Here is a 20,942-nt window from a genome sequence, read left to right as displayed (position 1 = left end):
GTTGTATTATAACAGACTGATCAAGGATCTAATAATTAAAAAAAATAGTATTAAGTTTTAAAGTTTTTTAATATTCATTTAATTTAAAATAATGGAATACATAGAATATTCATACAATATAATATTTTTATTGCCCGGGGACTGCGTACATTTCGGATTAATACAATATATATAATTTATAAAGTAAAATAGCCGAAATTGATGCGGACAAACCCGACCCTTACAAACTAGCATGAGTCCTGTAAATTGGCTACGTTCAAAGCTTTTTTCGTTATAGTCAATTTATAAGCAAATATCAATCAATTTATTAGCAAAACAATTCTAGTAATAGTTATAACATGCCATTACTATATTAAAAAAATGTCTACCAGTCGGAAACAGTAATTGTTCTGATAGCCTATATTCTTTTCTGTATAACCATCAAAGATGCTTGGATAATAATTTAAATACATATTGTAAGGAATGATAATTAAAAAAAAACAACAGTTGAGTTTATAGCCTGCTATTTTTACCTTTCAAACAAAGTGTATTTACAAATAATTAAACATAACGTTTCAAAAGTTATTGTATTAAGCCTACTTGTAATAAATGAATTTGAACAACGTAGTTAAAAATTTAGATGTGACATCACTAATAAGCCCCCAAGATCTGTGGCTCACAGTATACAGTACAGTACATTTAAAAAGTAAGTACCACAATCATTGACTTCTTATAACAAAAGGACGCATAATCATGTAGAAAATTTCACTTTAAAAACTGTAAAACTGTTTGTAAAACTGGCCAACTTTGCTTTAACAGTTTTAGAATTATTGGTAAAGAAAATTATACCTAAAGACCTTTAAATATAGTCCAATATTCAATAAAATCCTAAATTCAGAGCAAATTCAACCTTAAGGAGTTTGAAGTTGAGTTTGCAAATGCGGCTACATAAATTGAGTGCCAAGAAGTTGTGTTTGGCACTCATTGAGTGGGGAAGTTTTTTCTTCGTGGATTGTGCATCCACGTTTTAATAGATCGATGACCACATTCATTAATAACTTTAACGTACTTAGTTAACTAGCAACTTAGAAGACACAATAAGGATGTGACGTCACTAACATGGCCGCCAAGTAACCAACTCACAGGGCTCACAGTATACTATATGTTCGCACTACCCGCATTCTACACAAACTCGTATTTGTCGGCGTGGAAGCTGACGTCCTGTGAATAGTCCACGGCGGAGCCGTCTTCAGCCTGCGTCACTTTGGTAGCGGCGAGGAGTGCCAGGGAGGAGTCCGATGTCCAGGTGACGGTCAGTGGGAAGAAGTCATTGGGTATGGCTGGGGTTACCCTGTGAATATTCATGACACATATACACCTGGCAAATATAAAAATATATGGCTACTTTTACACACGTTATTTATCGGTACAGTTATTTTATTAGCAATAAAATTAAAAATTACCTTAGTTATTTTAGTACCAATAATCTAGTGCACGGCTCAGTACCGTGATGTTTGGAAGTCCCTACAAAAGGCCTATGTCCTGCAGTGGACGTCCATCGGCTGACATGATGATGATAAATCTAGTGCACACTACGCAGTTCAGTTTCCAAAGGAGTCGCTCAACAACCGACGCAGATGTTGAGTTAAAACCAAGATACTTTTGGAGCCTGGGGGTCCCAGGACGCATAAGAAGTTTTTTTGTGATTTGTCCAAGGCATTTGATTGTGTGCTTCATGAAACATTGGTACAAAACATTGGAAACTACATTACTACGGAATTACAGATAAATCCCTGCTGAGTTCCTATTTGATGAATAGAATTCAGAAAGTAGACATTAATGGAAGTCTTTTATAAAAATGGTGTTCCTCAAGGATCTATATTAGGATCATTTCTCTTTCTCATTTATATTAATGACCTTTATTATGTTGATAAAGATAATCGTGAGATAATTGTGTTTGCAGATGACACATCACTTATTTTTAAAATTAATAGAGGAGAAAAGTTTGACAATTTAAACAACTCTCTCAAGAAAGTGGTACATTGTCAACACAGTCCATAATGAGCTTACTAAAGCTCTGCGTGTCAGTCGTGTCAGTCGCTACTCACGTGAACTCCAGCGTGCCGCTCTTCTGCTGGCGGCTGATGAGCGGGATGCTCCATATGATGGAGCGGCCCTTCTGCGCGTAGTTGCCCTCCCACTGGTGCACCACCACCGACGGGTTGCCGGAACTGGAAACCAATTATAGCAGTGGCGTAACTATAGGGTGCTGAGGCTAGGAAATTAGAATGTGACAATTTTGCCCCTAATAAATGGAGATTCCTCATTAGTGCGTTGACCATGCGTATAATGCGTTGATCCAACGCATCCAAGATGACGAACGCATCCATTCAGTATCAACAATGGACCCAAACAGGTGAATCACCGTCCATCGTCGCAACAGAGGTCTTTTGAATAGTCGACTGCGACGACGCAACGCTTTAAAGTGACGATGTCATTAAAAATATACGGAAAGTGACGAAGCGTTGACGCAACACAATGAAACGCACTAATGACGCTTGGTCTTAGAGCGGGGGCACAGGATGCGTTGCGGCGCCACGCACACGAGTATTGCGGTTATTCAATTTAAGAGAGAGCGATATTTCCAATTCCGCCGCAATTGGTCGACATTTGTATCTCTCTCGTCTCATGATACGTCGTGTTACTCACGGCAGCGGTATGGTGATGTTGACGTCCGACAGCGTCAGGTGCTCCTGCTCCAGCTCGTACTCGATGTTGACGTCGCAGCCGCCGCCCGCGCCCTCTGACGGCCAGCAGTTCACTGCGAATGTACCGGATAAGTTAATTTTGTGACATCTATACTAATATTATAAAGCTGAAGAGTTTGTTTGTTTAATTGAACGCGCTAATGTCAGGAACTACTGATCCGATTTGAATAATTATTCCAGTGTTAGATAGCCCATTTATCGAGGAATGCTATAGGCTATATATTATCCCCTTATTTCTACGGGAACGGGAACCACGCGGGTGAAACCGCGCGGCGTCAGCTAGTAATATTATAAAGCTGAAGAGTTTGTTTGTTTGTTTAATTGAACGCGCTAATCTCAGAAACTACTTACCCGATTTGAATAATTATTTCAGTGTTAGATAGCCCATTTGTCGAGGAAGGTTATAGGCTATATATTATCTCCGTACTCTTATGGGAACGGGAACCACGCGGGCGAAACCGACTTTAGTTTAAAAAAAAATAAGAGTGTGCCTTAGACTTAACTCAACTCAACTCAACTTCAACTCGCCAACAAACTACCTGTACAGTTTGGCGAGAGAATAGAATAAGATAAATAATTGTTAAGTCTTTTCAATAATCGTGTGTGTAAGTCGTGCGTAAAGTAGAATCCTTTTCATGAAAGAAGTCTCGCGGCTAACACCTGAACTAACCGCGTCTGGGGGTCTTCTTTTATGAAAAGCGATTTATTATACCCACAGTATGATTGTCACATTGATATCATTGAGGGCATTCAGCGTAAGTTTATGAAATGCATCAATAAAAGATTTGGCTCCTCTGTTAATAGTCTAACTTCATCAGAATTAAGACGAGAACATAAGGATCAAATATTTTTAACCGACTTCAAAAAGGAGGAGGTTCTCAATTCGGTCGGTATTTTTTTTTTTTTTTTTTTATGTATGTACACCGATTACTCAAAGACGCCTGGACCGATTTCAAAAATTCTTTTTTTGTTTGAAACGGTATAGTCCCCATTTGGTCCCATTGCCATCATGTCAAGATCTGATGATGGAATCCTGGAGAAATTGAGGGGAACTTTCGAAAATTATATGGGTGTCTAGTGTGTCTACTTTTCCATTTAGTACTTTTAAGCACTACAATTTCATGAAGGTTTGAAAGCGATCTGATGATGGAGCCATAAAACAGACGAGGGAACTCCTCAGCGATGTACAGCAGTTACCTTGTGTTTGGGCTTGATTAATTTGTATCAATGAGAACTTTTCACATAGATAGGTTGTGACTGTCATTAGGGGTTTGGTGATGAAGACCAAGGACAATTAAGGGAACTCCTTAACAGTTTACAGTAACTACCTTGTGTTTGGCCTTGATTAATTCGTATTGCTGAGAACTTTCGACCTAGATGAGTTGTGTTTGTTATTAGGGGTCTGATGATGAAGACCAAGGTCAATTAAGGGAACCCCTTAACGGTTTACGGTAGCTACCTTGTGCTTGGGCTTGATTAATTTGTATTGCTGAGATATTTGTACCAAGATGGGTTGTGACTGTCATTAGGAGTCTGATGTATTCGTTTAAGATGAAATTTTACACTAAAAATGGAAAAATAATAAAAATTTTGATAAAAAAAATACAACCGACTTCAAAACCTAAAAACGTACCCACTAAACTAAAAAGTGAAAAATAACATCATAATATGTTCTACCTGCTGATCAGTATGAAGGCGGTGCATAGCCGGTGTTGTCTTAATTTAAGCCATTTCTGACAGGACCACATGAAACAACATTGTCTGCAAAATCTAAATCTATAAGATATTCTCACATGGCTTGAATTAATACATCACCGGCTTCGCACCGCCTTCATACTGATCAGCAGGTAGAACATATTATGATGTTATTTTTCACTTTTTAGTTTAGTGGGTACGTTTTTAGGTTTTGAAGTCGGTTGTATTTTTTTTATCAAAATTTTTATTATTATACAAATTAGTTAATGGTATGATCCACTGTCCTTACTTATTAAATAAAATCAAATATAAGTAATGTACCTAAACCATCAGTGAGAAAATGTCGGCAGTACTGTACATTTCATCTATCACAAGCTCATCGCAATTACTGCAAAAACAAATTTCTGCAGAAGTACAACAAAAAGTACATGTCGATATATTCTTTCGTACGGGAGGTTTGCGACTGCACTCAGAAAATGTGATTAATTCATTCGCTGATTGTAGATGTAAGCCTTACCTCACGAAGTGTATACGAGCCGAAATAAAAAACTAACTATCACATTATTATTTATGTCTCTTTGTAATTATTTCTCTATTTATATGTAAAAACTTCGCTGGCTTAATGACAATAACTAGATAAGTTTAATTTTAAGTAATATGTAAAGCTGTTTGTTTAACATAATAAAGAAACAAAAAAAAACCACTCTATAACTATAATTTGGTTGATGTGTTACATACCCAAAGTACATAGCTCAACGAGTTGCGAAGCTAAGGTGGCAATGGGCGGGGCACATAGTTGGAAGAGCCGATGAACGTTGGGGTCCCAAAGTTTGGAATGGCGACCCCGCACTAGTAAACGCAGTGTTGGTCGACCCCCCACCAGGTGAACTGACGACATCAAGCGAGTCGCAGGGATTCGCTGGATGCAGGCGGCTCAGGATCGTGGTTTGGAAGTTCCTACAAAAGGTCTATGTCCTGCAGTGGACGTCCATCGGCTGATAGGATGATGATGATGATGATGATGATGATGATGATGACGATGACGATGACGATGACGATGACGATGACGATGACGATGACGATGATGATGATGATGATGATGATGATGATGATGATGATGATGACCTACCCGAGAGCGGCGCGGCGTCCGCGTGCGTGAGGCGCCACTTGAGCACGCCCACGTCGCTGTGCAGCGGGAAGGGCCGCTGCGCCTGCTTCAGGCGGATCACGCCCTCCGACCTGAACGCCTCCTTGTCCACGTTCGGGTGCGTCTGGGACACAACAAACGATTGACCTTGAGTGGAGTCACGCACTTGTGAACGTTGTGTGTAGGGTTAAAGGTACCTTTAACTGTTAACAAACATTCCCCTTTTCCACTCGAGTCACTCTTCCGCCTATCCCATAACAACCCCCGATCAAGTAATTAATTTATTTATTTTTGCAAATTGTATGTCATTTATTTGATCACATCCGGCCGCGAGGCAGACCGCACACTCGTTGGAGAGACGATATCGAAGAGATCGCAGGTCATACATGGACGAGGATTGCTGCAGATAGAGCACATTGGAGTATGATGGAGGAGGCCTTTACCCGAAAATGGGTACCCAAATAAAACAACAACAATTAATTAATAATATTAACCTACAATAATTATTCATTATTTTAAAATTAAGTTAAGTTAATTTAAGTTAGTTTTAAGTTTTTTTTATCCTTTTAATTATTTGTATTGTATAATTTTATGTGATTTGTGTGTTTTGGGAATAAACGGCTTATTATTATTATTATGTCATTTATTTATTAAAAATTACAAAACATGAAAAGGTGAATTAAACGGACAACCACAAAAATCACAAAGACTTGACCTTGGTGTCTGCAACTAAACTTAAAAATAACTTTAACTATAATAATATTTTATATAGGATTAAAACAATTTTATTAAGGCAATATTAATTAGTCGAAAACTTAAAGATACGGTTCCAAGTTCCAAATGAGCGTTGATCCGAGTAGAGCCCACCACAAACTCAGCCAGGTTTTCGAGATCTAAAGAGTGACCACTTACCTGCAACTGCAACGGCCTAGTGTCCTTGTTGTCGACGTGCACGTGAATCTTACCGAACTGCTCATTCGTTATACGCAACGTCAGCAAACCTGGAAATATATAAATGTATTAGCTTTTAGTATGTAAGGTTACTTGAGAACGGCTTGATGGATTTTAATAATTATTTTATAATTTTGTTCACTTGTTTACTTCAAAAAACTTCACAAACTTTCCCTCTTTATAATAGCATAGATTATATTGTGTAGGAAGGATTTTTTTTTCCAAAAACTGGGAAAGGGCGAAAGTGGGACTCACACTCTAAAGTGTCGTACACTCATACATCTATATTGATTAAAACTATTATTTTTTTTTTTTTTAATTTATTTTGTACCAATATTAGTAACACACAAAAGTAAAAAGAAAACAGTGGACAAGGAAACACTTATCTCTATAAGAGATCTCTGCCAGTGACCCTTGGCAGTGGGAGAGTTTTGTCAGATGCTTGTAAAAAACATATCGAGATTTTACAGAACGGGAATCAAAAGAAAAAAATATTCATTTTAATAACAAAAAAAGTCATCTGCACAAATGCCTTGTCGTATTTATGAAGCAATCACGCAGTTGTATGTCAGCGATGTTTTTTTTCACATTTAAGTATAAATAGGGTACTTACTAATCTAAGGTATATATTTTTTCACTATGCTTTTTAAGACTGCTTACCATTTACTTATTTGTTAGTTTAATCACGATAAACAACTATTAATAGGTTTCCATTATGCACGCTACTTCTATCAGCTAGTCCCAAAATACATGCATGCAATCTCGCCATTCTCCTTTCGTAAAACACGATGTTAGGTAATTTTATATGGAAATAGTCTCTGAAATGATAGTGCACTCGTCAATATCACTACACTTACCGGATAGTTCGAAGTTCTGTACGTCGCCGTCTCGGCCGGCCGTCAAGTTCAAACGCTCCTCGAACCTCAGGTGTACGCTGAAACAACATAAACGTAAATTAATTAAATGTTTTTTCAAGCTATAGTATAGCTTTGGTCATGGGCGTTGAGCGCGGCGACCGTATCAAGAAATTCCGTAACGAAAATCAACCTAACACCCAAGCCGTGCATCAAGTTAACACATTTATCTGTACAAGTGGTGTGAAACTAAGGGGCAAACTTTTTAAACCAGAGTGCGATTCCAGCTCAACGTAAAGACATTTTTTTTTCATTCCTTTTGTATTCTTTTGTAATGAAAAAAATTAAAAAAAAAAATATGTCTTAATGTTGACCAACGTTATTTTGATACACGGTAAGGCACGCTACACGTTACTGGTTAGCGACCAAGTCCAAGTGTTGTGGACACTTACTCTTTCTGGGTGGCGACCGGCGCTGTGTCGATTTTGACCGGTGTGGCCACGACTGTAGCATCACCCTGGCTGTGCCACGAGACGTTCCATGGCCGAACGCGTTGACCGGCTAGTGACTCTTAAGCCTTCTTATAAGGCCCATAGATAGTTAGCAACCAAGTCCAAGTGTTGTGGACACTTACTCCTTCTGGTTGGCGACCGGCGCCTTGTCGACCTTGACCGGCGTGGCCACGACTGTAGCATCACCCTCGCTGTGCCACGAGACCTTTCATGGCCAAACGCGTTGACCGGCTCATATGTGACTCTAAGCTTTCTTATGAAGCCCATAAATAGTTAGCGACCAAGTCCAAGTGTTGTGGACACTTACTCCTTCTGGTTGGCGACCGGCGCCTTGTCGACCTTGACCGGCGCGGCCACGGCGCTGGCGGTAGCATCGCCCTCACTGTGCCACGAGACCATTCATGGCCGAACGCGTTGACCGGCTAGTGACTCTTAAGTCTTTTTATGAAAGCCCATAGATAGTTAGCGACCAAGTCCAAGTGTTGTGGACACTTACTCCTTCTGGTTGGCGACCGGCGCCTTGTCGACCTTGACCGGCGCGGCCACGGCGCTGGCGGTAGCATCGCCCTCACTGTGCCACGAGACCATTCATGGCCGAACGCGTTGACCGGCTAGTGACTCTAAGTCTTTTTAAGAAAGCCCATAGATAGTTAGCGACCAAGTGTTGTGGACACTTACTCCTTCTGGTTGGCGACCGGCGCCTTGTCGACCTTGACCGGCGCGGCCACGGCGCTGGCGGTAGCATCGCCCTCACTGTGCCACGAGACCATTCATGGCCGAACGCGTTGACCGGCTAGTGACTCTAAGTCTTTTTAAGAAAGCCCATAGATAGTTAGCGACCAAGTGTTGTGGACACTTACTCCTTCTGGTTGGCGACCGGCGCCTTGTCGACCTTGACCGGCGCGGCCACGGCGCTGGCGGTAGCGTCGCCCTCGCTCCTCAAGCGGGACACGAAGGAGTCCGCGTCAGTGCCACGAGACCCGAGCTTCATGGCCGAACGGGTTGACGGCCGGCTACTAACATAGTAAAGAGTCATTAATACACTTGAGACCAAAGATTTTATAATAGAGATATGTTATTATACTCGTAGCTTGACAAATTCGTTCATAACACTCCCGATGGTGGGCCCGGGGCTTAGATACTATAATGAATATAAAGGAGAAGGGTGAATGGGAACTCGGAAAATGAAATTATTTAGATCCTTCTGAAAGGCAAATACACCAGCGTCGACCAATAGGGTAGTTGATCCATATCAAATTTAATATAAACAACATTAATTTCGTGTAGTACATGGAATAAGGGTCCGAAATATATCGATATCAATTAATAAAAGCCAAGGATTTCATAAAAAACTTGATTTAAATATCACGTATTTTTTAAAATTTTCTAAACGTCAAAAACGCTGTCGTCCATTTTGTGACGTCACTACGACCCTTGATGAACTAAACGTCGAACTATTTGTTAACCAATATTTTTGTCAAACGCTCCATTTGTATGGGATTTATTATAGTGACGTCATAAAACAGTTGAAATATTGACTGTCATGGCCGACAGGTGTTTTGGCTCGTATTGACAAAAACATATTTAAAAACTAAAATTTTCATGTAATCACTTCTCAAAAAAAAAAAAAAATTCAATCTAGTAGAACGATAATGAACTATTTAAGACCATTTGAAAAAAAGTGTCAACTAGCCTATTGACAAAGGACAAAGGAAGTAACTTATAGTCGAATAATGAATTCAGCGATCTCTTTTGAAGTTTCCTGTGATACCATTTTTTATTGAGTCAAAAATAGTGATGTGACAAAGTGAACGATCATGATTCACTCAATATGTTCGGAACCAAATTAGTAAATAATTTTAATAAATAACAGGTAAATCTGTTATTTATTAAGAAATTTCTCAGTCTAAGGCTTAATAATAAACGTAAAACCTATTTTGAGTCACAGTGATAAAAATAAAATTATTCTAAGACCTTATTTAATTTGACTTATCTCCCATGAAAAACAAACAACTAAAGAAGTTAACAGAAGAATAGCAAACGGCTGGAAGAAGTACTGGTCACTAAAAGAAATCATGAAATGTAACGAGCTAAGCATGACAATCAAATCAACTGCAGGTAATCACTGGAGGAGGGTAGCACAAAATAGAACGGAGCAACAACGGAGGTAGCACAAAATGGAAAAGACTGGAGGAGGCCTATGCCAACAGGCACTCCGAATTACTCGACATAATATAATATATATGTGTATTACTCAACTCGTATACTCGGAATAAAGGGCTTATTATTATTATTATAAGTTTAAACTAGATATTTTAAAATGGAAGATAAAATGTAAAGAAATATTGAAGGAGTTCCGATACCAGCACATTAGTCCCTGCTCAGTATAGAACCGTATGCACTCTCGTTGATCTTCGGAGTACCGATATTAGAGTCATAAATTTATTGTTATTTTTTTCTGTCTCTACTTTTTCTTCATCTTTATTTTCATCATCAGACGATTCTAAACTTAGTGTTTGCGTTGGCTTAGGCTCTAGATATTTGTTTTAAATTAGTTTGTTTTAAAAAATTCTATATTATATTAGTATCTATATTAAGTCGGGTTTGTTACAATACTTATAACACAAGAACGGCTGGACCGATTTGGCTGACAATTGGTGGAGAGGTACCTTAGAACCAGGAGGACATAGAAAAGGGTACTTACTTAGGGTAGGGGTAGGCTTGAGTAGCTTGGCTTAAATTTTCAAATCGGAAGTAGTGGTACCCTCAGAGATCAGGGCAAATAGGTAAAAAATTGATCAATTACATAATTTACACAATTTTTCTTTTAACCGTCTGTCACTAAGCGCTATGATAGAAATTTCTGTTCAAAATTCCTCTTTGAGAGTGAATGATCTGGGGCACTATTTTTTACCTATACAGAACAGGACATCACTATGACAATAAATATGGTATCATTATTTTACAAAGTGACATTAGCATCTGTCAAAAAATTCGCACGATTATTGATTATACTATAGAGAATGTGTATTTTTAAAAATGGAATTCAAAACGATCTTACGTGTCTCTAACAGGAGTGGTCGGCATTTTGTCAGTGACCGGTTCGGGCGCCGCTGAAGACGACATCGACGAACTGCCGAATCCGCTTCCTGTAAATAATATCTTTTTACCCGACTGCAAGAAGGATTATTTAAAAAAAAAATAAAAACTTATTTCAAAGACGTATTTCACTTGTTTTGATTTTAACACAAAATTACTGAACCGATTTTTATGAAATTTAGATGGGACCAATCTGGAAGTATACTCTTTCAAACGAAAAAACTTTGTCATTTATTAAAAAAAATTCAAAATTGGTTTATAAATGACGAAATGGTACAACTGACATACTTACAGGGTAGTATCACTTTTAAGCGAAAATAAATTTAGCCTTTAGGTCGCGACTTCATCACAATGGTCAAAATTCCGACTGGACTACTATCCCCGTCCGTATCCCGTATCCTTCGATGTCGATTTTTCACATCTTCATAATAACACCGTTATAAAGGGGTATACAAAAAATCGGCTCACTAGGATCTTTTTTCCCCAGATTGGGGTTTAAAAGCCTAAAATAACTGGACTAATAATAATAAGCCTCCTGATTGCGACTCACCGAAGCCGCTAGAGGAGCGTGGTGGTTGTCCTCTTTTGGCCGCCTCCAGTCTTTCCCTCTGCAGCTCCTTGGCTCGCTCGCGCATGCGATTGGCCGCTTCGCGCTCTTGAGTCTGTTGTAAAAAAATATTCAGTTATGAAAGAAATTACTAACTACAGTGTAAACTCCATGTAACTTCACTCGATTCAACGGTGAACTAAGATTAGTTTACACGAGCGGCAACTCTACCGACGAGCGCAGTCGACTGCAGTCGGCGACGTCTCGGCGGCAGGCGACGGCGTCGCCGACTGCAGTCGACTCTCGGCGGCGGTCACTCACTGCAGTCTACTGCGGTCGTCGGTAGCAGCTGCCGCTCGTGTAAATGAACACTAAGGCTGCCTGATCAGCAAAGAGGAGCGAGTAAGCGTAGCGGAGAAACGGACTAATGCGGAGCCGAGTTGCGTATTGTGTCTGTCCACTGAAGAGGAGCCAGGCTGCGGAGCTAAGTGAGAAAGTAATGCAGAGCCGAGTTTCAGACGTGATTCCCCGATTCGCTTAACGGTTTATATGAATTTTTAAACATGCTCGCAAGTTCCTATCTACTTGAGAGGAGCGGAGATTGAGCAATCCTATTGGTTTCTATTTCTCCGTTTCTCGGCTCCGCTGCCTCGCTCCGCTTCGGTGGACTTGCAGCTTTTGTTCGTCTCAGTTTTGACGCGCTAGTGACATACCTACCTCTATTATAAAATCTTTGGAACCCATGGCCATATTGTGTTGAAACCAGCCTCTTTACCATGCAGCTATTGGGCTTTAACATTGGAGCAATAAGCAAGGTGTTTCTGAGCTCCGAAACCACTTTCAAACAGAAAGAGGTGGCTAATAAATTAGGATTTTAATAGCGACTGTAGATACAAATTAAAAATTACCTGTCGCACTGCCTGATAGATTTTCTCTTCATGAGAGTCCATCTCCACAAATGAGCGTACCTGGAATTGATGACAAATCATGATATTATTTCTTGTGTATTCTGTGACTTGGCAATCTGTGTATGTAAGCAATTTAAATATCTATGGATGTTTATTAGGAGCTATAAAAGACAATGCCATCTTCTGTGGCTTAATTTTCTAATATATAAAAAACCGTTTATCTTTAAAGTAGGTTTACTGACGTGATAATATCAAAAGAAAAACTACTGTTCTGTTCTGTAACTGTTTTACTAACTTTATTCAATTACTTTTTAGTGGTTTGTGACAGTCCCGCGAGATAGCATTATATAGACTTTATAGTACTTACTCAATGCCCATTAAACCCTTTCTGGTTCTCTGGGGCCAAAAATACAATTTTTATTATAAATATAGATAAGAAACAAACCTAAAGGTACAAGTTTCTCAGTGATCTCTTAACTTTAGCAAATATTGGAACAGAGCATTTTTTATTTGAGTATGCCAGTGTTTCAACAATTTATAAGACAAATATTATGACTCCTACAAAATAGCTCAACTTATATTTTAATATTTTTGTATGAAAATTACTTATATGGCAGAACATAATACTCCTACAAAACACCTCAACTCATATTTTTAATATTCTTGTATGAAAGTAATTTATATGTTTGCTGAATACCTAGCAAAAGTAGTACTTAAGTTTCTTCTAAAATAAACATGTGAAGCAACTTTGGGGCAGATTTAATTAACAATTTCCTCGTTCATTAGACCAGACACTTAATTGTCCAGCTATTGATATTGAATTAGTTCTGTAATCTCACCTGTGCCAAATTGACACTTTCTCTGTAGCCCAGTGCAACAATCTCATCAAAGGCAAACAACAAATTGAAGGCCTGGTTGAGCACCTCTGCCTCTGTCAGCTGAGTGCAGTACTCTGGCACCTGAAATACAAAGATTGAAAGGAAAATATAAAGATTGGAAAGATTATCTTCTATCTTAATGACAAAGTTCTGAGATGGAAGTGGTCATGACCTTTATACATATCCTTTAAAAAAAAAAACCTTGCATTGGTGCAGCATGGTGAGACTAAGCCCAACAGCTTGCATTGGTGCAGCATGGAGAGACTAAGCCCAACAGCTTGCATTGGTGCAGCATAGTGAGACTATGCCCAACTACTTTCATTGGTGCAGTATGATGAGACTAAGCCCAACAGCTTGCACTAAGTTAGCATGACTAAGCTCCAAACACCTTTTTTAAGGTGGCTGGCTGATAACGATGAATCATTAACACAAGTAAAAAAAAATTACCACTCTGCCAAACAGTCTCAGTGTCTCCAAGTCCTCCAGAATGTTACTGGCTTTAGTTGTTATCAGCAACATGTATAACTTATCCAATGGTTGATACACATATCTGAAATTGAAAACATACAATTTAAGGGCTACCTACATGATTAAATACAAATAGGCTTACTAAAAGTTAAGTAGTAAATTTGTTTGCTGACTTTACTTTGAGGACAAAAGTTATTAAGAAGCACCACTACCAAAAATGTCTCATTATGATCACTAAATGACCCATCAAATTATTGCTTACCGACATATTCTTCATAAATACATTATATTATTATGAATTGACTAATAACAGATCTATATTGCACAATTTTATTATAATCTGTATATTCTACTTAGAAAATCCCTGTTCATGCTACTATATGCTTGAAGATGTAGAGATTGAAGTTATTTTATTATAAAAAGAAGGTTTTCATGAGATTCCAAATGTATAATATTACTTCCAAATCAAGCCTTTGAGTGTAATAGATTCAAAGTTGTTATTTACCTAACAGATTCCGTTTCCACAAATGTGTGCTGTCGTCCGGCCGTCATTAGCTTGGGGAAGGCAGTTAGCAATCCCTCTATACGTGCTTTCGTCATCTCGACGAACTGGCGTGATACCAGAGCTAGAAGTACACATAAACATTTTAGTAACAAGCATTTTAAAGCTTATAATCAACAATATCTACGTAATGCTTCAATATAAATAATTGTGCCTTACCTTTCCCCGATTTTGTACATACTGTCGCCGCTATAAGAACCTAGAAATAAATTAAACGTAAGATAAAAACTAAAATGTTTTGAAGCCGAACATACTTGTTCTGTTAAATGCTGGTTAAGTACGGATTTTGGTAACTAAACTTTATATAAATGATATACAACTAAGAAACGATTATTGTGTTATATATTTACCATTTTAAATTAAACACTCTTACACAAGGAATTCACAAAATATTTAATTTTGCAAAGTTTATTTTATTACATTTGACAGATACGACATGCAAGATGACGTGTTGACAAAATATGAGAATGACATTGACACACTCTCAATAGTGTTGCCGTTTGTATTTCAACAACCGGTGATATGAAGAAAAGTGTTATTTTTATAATATATACATAGTTAAAATGTTTACTCATTAAATTAATTATGCATATTTTGCACCTTTTAAAATTGTATGCCAAATAACAATCTTTATTGCACATACTATCTAGTTTCTTTATTAACATTATATACTATTTTACCGATTATTTTTAATTTTTTTTACCTCTATAGTCTATGATTAATAATGATTGCGATTGAACAGCGCAGCTCGTTGTCAATTGCATTGCAATTTGCTTGGCAGCCGCAATCGTAATAAAGTGTCAGTTTTGTCAGAAAGGAAGTAAGCACATTGTGTTCAATTTGTTAAATTATAAAATATCTCCGTATATATCTTTGGCTTAAATAGTGTTAATCATCGTCGAGTACAATGCCGTTCCAATGATGGAGTCATTCATCTGAGCCAGACAGAATTCTATGGAATACAACTTCGCTAGTCAGACTGCTACATACATTTGTGAGTAAAACTTGGATCTTTTACATTAATAGCACATTGATATGCTCGATATATTTGCGTGTATGCATTGTTATCGGTATACAGACGTTGTTTTAGCTAATGGTCAGTTATATCGTTTGCATTCAATCAATTAACTTCTTGCCTGCAGTTAGTAACTCAAATAACTATTAATCTTTTTAGAAGTATATCTGAACTTATATAGACGTAGAATATTTCTCATTCATATATTTAATTGTAGTCCTAATTTAATTTTCATTTATTTTTAGTAGTTATTATCTAAATAGATCACAACAGAACTTATAGTTAGATATAACTTGCTCTGTACTAATGAGGTCTAATTAAACTCATTTCTATATACTTATTGCTGTAATATATATAGTGGTAAATACATTGTAAGGATATTGAAGCAGGCAGCTTATTGGCAAGTAACATATCTCATCCATTCTTTCAAAGTGATAATTATTAATTAATTATTTTATGAAAAGTAAAACAATGTAATGTATAATTCTAATGATTAATTTATAATTCAAGAATTTGTAGTCTAAAAGGTCCAGAAGGTGGATATTTTTTTATGATTTCAAGTATACTTTATGATAATCGTCAATAAGATTGTACTGGTAATTTGTAAGTTATATACAACATTTTGATAAAACATATGTATAAAGAAGATTAGGAAAACACAAAATTAGAGTTACCAATGCCTCAGATCTTTCATGGGCATTGTATTATCAAAATACATAAATCAGTTTTTTTTAAATAACCTAAATAATTCAAAAAACTGAAACATGTGAGGTCGTTATTTGGATTCTCATTCAAGATTAGACAATGACCAAATGCTTTTTAAACATCAAGAAAAAGGCAAATATTACTCATGTAAGATAACTAATGTAATCTTTTCTTTTATGAATTTACAATATTTTTATTTAGGAATTACATACTGTCAAAATAACAGATATCATGTAAAAAGAACAAGTTATATAACTGACATTGTTACTTTCTCATTATCAAAAATATCTGATAATGAATATTTTATTAGTCAAAAATCATCAAATCCACAACACCTTATTGGCACTTATTAGTCAGGTAGTGGAACAATCCTGAACCCAGAAATGGGGCGTAAGAGACAAGAATAAAGATGGTTTATTTTCATTAAGTAGTTTAACCAGTTGGACGTATTCACAGTCCGCGGTTAAGAAGTATGTATAGCAATGAAGAAATGCGATGCCTGCCGTAACCGTACCGATCGGGGGGCTCCGGACCAGCCTGGGGATGACCGGGACCCCCTGCTAAACACTCCTACCATCTTGCAGGAGGAGCCCCATGATTTACCGAACTTAGTAAGACTTGTGATATTCTAATTGTAGTTAGCACACTTTTTGTTTCATGCACGCCACATTGGTAGAGTAAATTAACAAGGCACTTTCTTTTGTTTCTTATTTTTATGTATTATACATTCTTTTTGTAGCATTTCTTTGCATTACATGCATAAGGTTGTGTAAATAAGTACTTTGTCAGATATGTATTTTTTTAAATAGACACAACTTGATTTTTAGAATTAGGTGCTGGTTTTTTAGATTATCAAATTTAAGTTTACTTTATTATTTGTTTCTAATGAAAATTTCAAATCTATATTATAGCCTATTTTAATCTTGATGATGATGTCACAATCATAATTCTATGAATGATAGACCTAATGCCTTTTTAGAGAGGACATTGTGAAAACGACAATAAAACTAACACTAAGGCACTACATTTTTTTTTTATAATGTACTATAATATAAAAAGTATACATATATTTATTACAACTTCATTGAGGGATACAAAGAGCATTTTTAAGAAAATCATTAAATCACAAACCATTGAATCATTTTTTTATCAAAAGCAACCACAGATCATAATTAAAACAAGTTAGCAAATGCAGATGTAGGTCTTTCTGAAAATGAAATTTGCTTACAAAATGTATGATGTTTGGATGACAACAAATTCTTAATTAATTTACCCATGTTTCACTATCACAAAACAAGCGAGGCAAATAATCTCTTTATTGCTAACTGTAAACATTGTATGACTGGACAGATTATAACTGAGTTTGATAAAAAGAGGCTTTTTGCAGATTAAAACAGATTAAAGCCTTAGATAAAAGCTGTGTGTAGATCGACACTACCATAAATACATACATATATATAGATGCGCCTATCTCATCTGTTTTCTGTTGGGAAGAAAGGGACCAAAAAACTTGTTTTCCTACTATAAAACGTACCATGAAAAAGTTAAACATTTTCAGTTTTACGAACTATAGCAATAGCAATGTATACAGAGTGTCTTTAACATATGACTGAAGTGATTCAATATTTTACCACAAATTATTCACAATTTTTTGATAACTTTTATGCTACAAAAAAATAAAAATGTAATTTGCATAAGAGGTGTTCCTACATACTATGTTTAGTGTTTAATGTTTTATTTTGTTTATTATTATTATTAGTGATGTGAAAAAGAAAATAATATAGTGACTATGCTGCCAAAACAGGTGATTTAAATAATTTAATTAACTTCAGTAGATCAAATTCTATTTTAATTAAGGCTCCTCCTTATTATAAAAGAATCATTTTTGGCGGGAAAATCGTAGGAATCACGTATAGCCCTCATATTATTTTCAATGAAATGCTACATTCTAGACTTTTCTGTAAAAGTGCCCAAATTAAGTGGAGGTTAACCAAGAGTTTTACGTGATTAATTAGGTTTTCTCTCTGAAAGTTTTGGTAAGATTGTCTTCGCCTTACTGAAGCTAGACATGACTTTACTGCACCAACTAACAGGCAATGGCAGATATTTGACCACTTTTGCTTGAATAGGATAATTTTTTTTGAATATAATAACATTTTTGATAAATAATGAAGAAAAAAAAGGTTTTGTATCTTCCGTAGTTCTCTACAAGTTTATGTTTAACTGATTACACCAAATATTTAGAAAAAATGCCTTAAGACATGACTATACGAAGTAATATTCACTCAAGTTATCACTAGGATTTCACAGAGATAATACTCCTTTTTCATTCCGAGGCGATTCAAATTGATTTTAGTTTACTGAAAGTTGCCTCAAAAGCCTCGTAAAATCTCGTGTCTGTGTGTAGGAGGAGGAGGAGGAGGTCTGGAGGAAAGCCTTTTTTTATTTTTTTTTATTCTCTACAACTTTTGGGTATATGGGTTGATAATGATGAATGATGATGAAGGTATCATCATCATTCATCATTAACAACCCATATTCGGCTCACTGCTGAGCTCGAGTCTCAGAATTAATACCTTACCATTAAAAACTAAAATTTATCTAAGTTTAACGCGTACGAAGTTGCATGTTACGTACATTGTACAAGTCTGCATTAGGAACAAATAAAAAATTTAATGACGTAATGAAATGTTTGAAAAACGAACTTTACGTTCGTCATGAACGTTTCTCAATAAATTAATCATTAAATGTTGAACAATAACCAATTAACATAATAACTCTTTTATCTAATAATGCTTTGACTGTAGATCCTAGTTCTGTGGAAATATCGGAATAACAATTTGGCCTTCTGCTATACAAGATTCTATCAGTGGCGTGCACAAGGTCCTTAACTTGGGTATGTATACTATACGAACAAATTATACACTTATGTGGAAAGTTCCTTTAACAATTCAGGCTCCTGAGGAGTCCTCAGGGTAGGCAGCGCATTAACGCATCTATGAAATGCACGCCACTGTACTCTATATCTGTGATATATTTCCTCCAAATTCGTTTAACCATTGAATGTGATTGAAGAACAGAGATACATAAAACCAACGACATTTTACACTATAGACGTGTTAGTGCCTACAAAATCACCACAAAAAGTGATGCGAATTTAGCTACTCCACTGAGCACACATATGCTCAATTTTGCGTTTACTTACATTATATATTTATATATAAATAGTTTTTACACTTCTTGAATACACAACTCGACATTATAGACAATATTTAGATATTATTTGTTTAAATAACTTTCGTTGTTTACTATGCGACTCAATGAAATTAAGACAATTAGCTGCTTTTCTTCGTCTTACCTTTGACGCGCTAATAGTAACATATACTTAGGTACGTATATCTCTATTATGAAATATTTTCTGTACGATGTTCGTTACGTAAATACTTGTACAAAGTATTAGGTTACAGAAAAATATAAAAATTAATTCGGATAACAGCTGAAGACCCATTTCAATTTCAAGTTATGGCGTATGGGAAACGTGGATTTTTTTTTATTTATTTATTTATTTGTAACTACCAGCGTTTTAACAAAATATGTACAAAAAATATAAAATAAACAATAATAAGGCCACATACAGTTACAAAGAAAGTTGGTTGCAATATTAAGTAGGTATAACAAGTGAAAATGTAAAATGATTTTTAAAAGAAATTATTGTGAATATTAAATATTATTAAGTTAATATTAATTAATATTAATTTATAATAAAACCGCATTTTTACTCGCATTTATAATTTTTCTTAACATAAATCTCTATCGTCAGCATTTATCTCGCCAATCGCCAGTCGCTTAGCTTAGCTTCGTAGCAACCATCTTTGTTAATGATTAAATTTTAAGTGTCTAGCGAAAGATTGCTACGAAATAAGCCATACAAAATATTTCTAATTTCTTTTTTAATAAAAAATATGTGCCACTTTATTAAATTAGTACCTATGGGTATAAATGTTAACGTGGGAACTAGCATTTGTTTAGATATAATTGGAGCTCAAATAGCTTGTTTCAGGGTTCGAGCCTTGACCTGAAGGATATTGTACTGGTAGAAATCAAGGCAGTATAATTATTAAGTGTAGATAAATAAGGAAAAAACCAAACAGCAACAATAACTTAGTGGTAAAGTGTCGACTCATCACCGAGAGGTGGGGGTTCGACCACTGACCGTTGGACTATTGTCGTACTAGTACGTACGTAGTAGTACGAGTCAAAGACTGCTAGGAGTAGTCTCAACACAGTATTTTCCGACTAATTCAAGGACAATGGGAATACTGGTCATACTCGTATTAAAAAATATATGAATAAAATCAAATCAAAATTCATTTATTTCAATTAGGCTTAGTTTATTTACAAGCACTTTCGAAACGTCAGGTAATTTTGTTTAAGTTTAATTGTGATAATTCGTTCGTTATCAACCCATATTCGGCTCATTGCTGAGCTCGAATCTCCTCTCAGGGGTTAGGCCAAGAGTCCACCACGCTGGCCCAATGCGGATTGCCAGACCTTACACACGCAGAGGATTAAGAAAATTCTCTGGCATGCAGGTTTCCTTACGATGTTTTTCCTTCACCGTTTGGGACACGTGATATTTAATTTCTTACTATGCACATAGCTGAAAAGTTGGAGGTGCATGCCCCAGACCGAATTCGAACCCACACCCTCCGGAATCGGAGGCAGAGGTCGTATCCACTGGGCTATCACAGCTCAGCGATAATTATTAGTCGAAAGCTTAAAATTAAAGTCACGAGGGTTCCAAAGCGCCTTGGTCCGTGAAGAGCCACAACAAACTCAACCAGGTTTTTTTTT

The 20,942-nt window shown here is 36.4% G+C and overlaps 2 protein-coding genes across 4 annotated transcripts in view; one reads left to right on the top strand and one right to left on the bottom strand.

Moving 5' to 3' along the window:
• Positions 1–50: 50 nt before the first annotated feature.
• Positions 51–14,855, bottom strand: LOC112051208 (coatomer subunit delta). Of its 2 annotated transcripts, none has more exons than XM_052887022.1 (15): positions 14,719–14,855; positions 14,528–14,567; positions 14,312–14,432; positions 13,786–13,888; positions 13,300–13,419; positions 12,461–12,520; positions 11,556–11,667; positions 10,968–11,055; positions 8,767–8,922; positions 7,398–7,474; positions 6,502–6,590; positions 5,572–5,713; positions 2,689–2,800; positions 2,088–2,210; positions 51–1,330 (listed from the first exon to the last, which is right to left on the bottom strand). In XM_052887022.1, exons 1-15 carry the CDS (start codon positions 14,719–14,721, stop codon positions 1,162–1,164), a joined length of 1,515 nt encoding a protein of 504 aa, XP_052742982.1. In that variant the 5' UTR covers positions 14,722–14,855; the 3' UTR covers positions 51–1,161. The 2 variants fall into 2 exon arrangements, with proteins under 2 accessions (XP_052742982.1, XP_052742983.1); XM_052887023.1 differs by having other exon boundaries at positions 8,767–8,919; positions 14,719–14,851.
• Positions 14,856–15,125: 270 nt separating this feature from the next.
• The window catches only part of LOC112051215 (uncharacterized), a 29,389-nt gene continuing 23,572 nt past the window's right edge, over positions 15,126–20,942 (top strand). Inside the window, exons 1-2 of one of the 2 annotated variants that reach the window (XM_052886819.1) lie at positions 15,126–15,362; positions 16,545–16,699. In XM_052886819.1, the coding sequence (XP_052742779.1) occupies positions 16,571–16,699 (129 nt within the window). In that variant the 5' untranslated portion in view covers positions 15,126–15,362; positions 16,545–16,570. The remainder of the gene's footprint in view (positions 15,363–16,544; positions 16,700–20,942) is intronic. The other variant, XM_052886820.1, reaches the window with a different exon arrangement.

The sequence above is a fragment of the Bicyclus anynana genome, chromosome 18 (genome assembly GCF_947172395.1).
Source record: "Bicyclus anynana chromosome 18, ilBicAnyn1.1, whole genome shotgun sequence".
Taxonomy (NCBI): Eukaryota; Metazoa; Arthropoda; class Insecta; order Lepidoptera; family Nymphalidae; genus Bicyclus; species Bicyclus anynana.
This window is presented reverse-complemented; position numbering and strand designations above follow the sequence as displayed.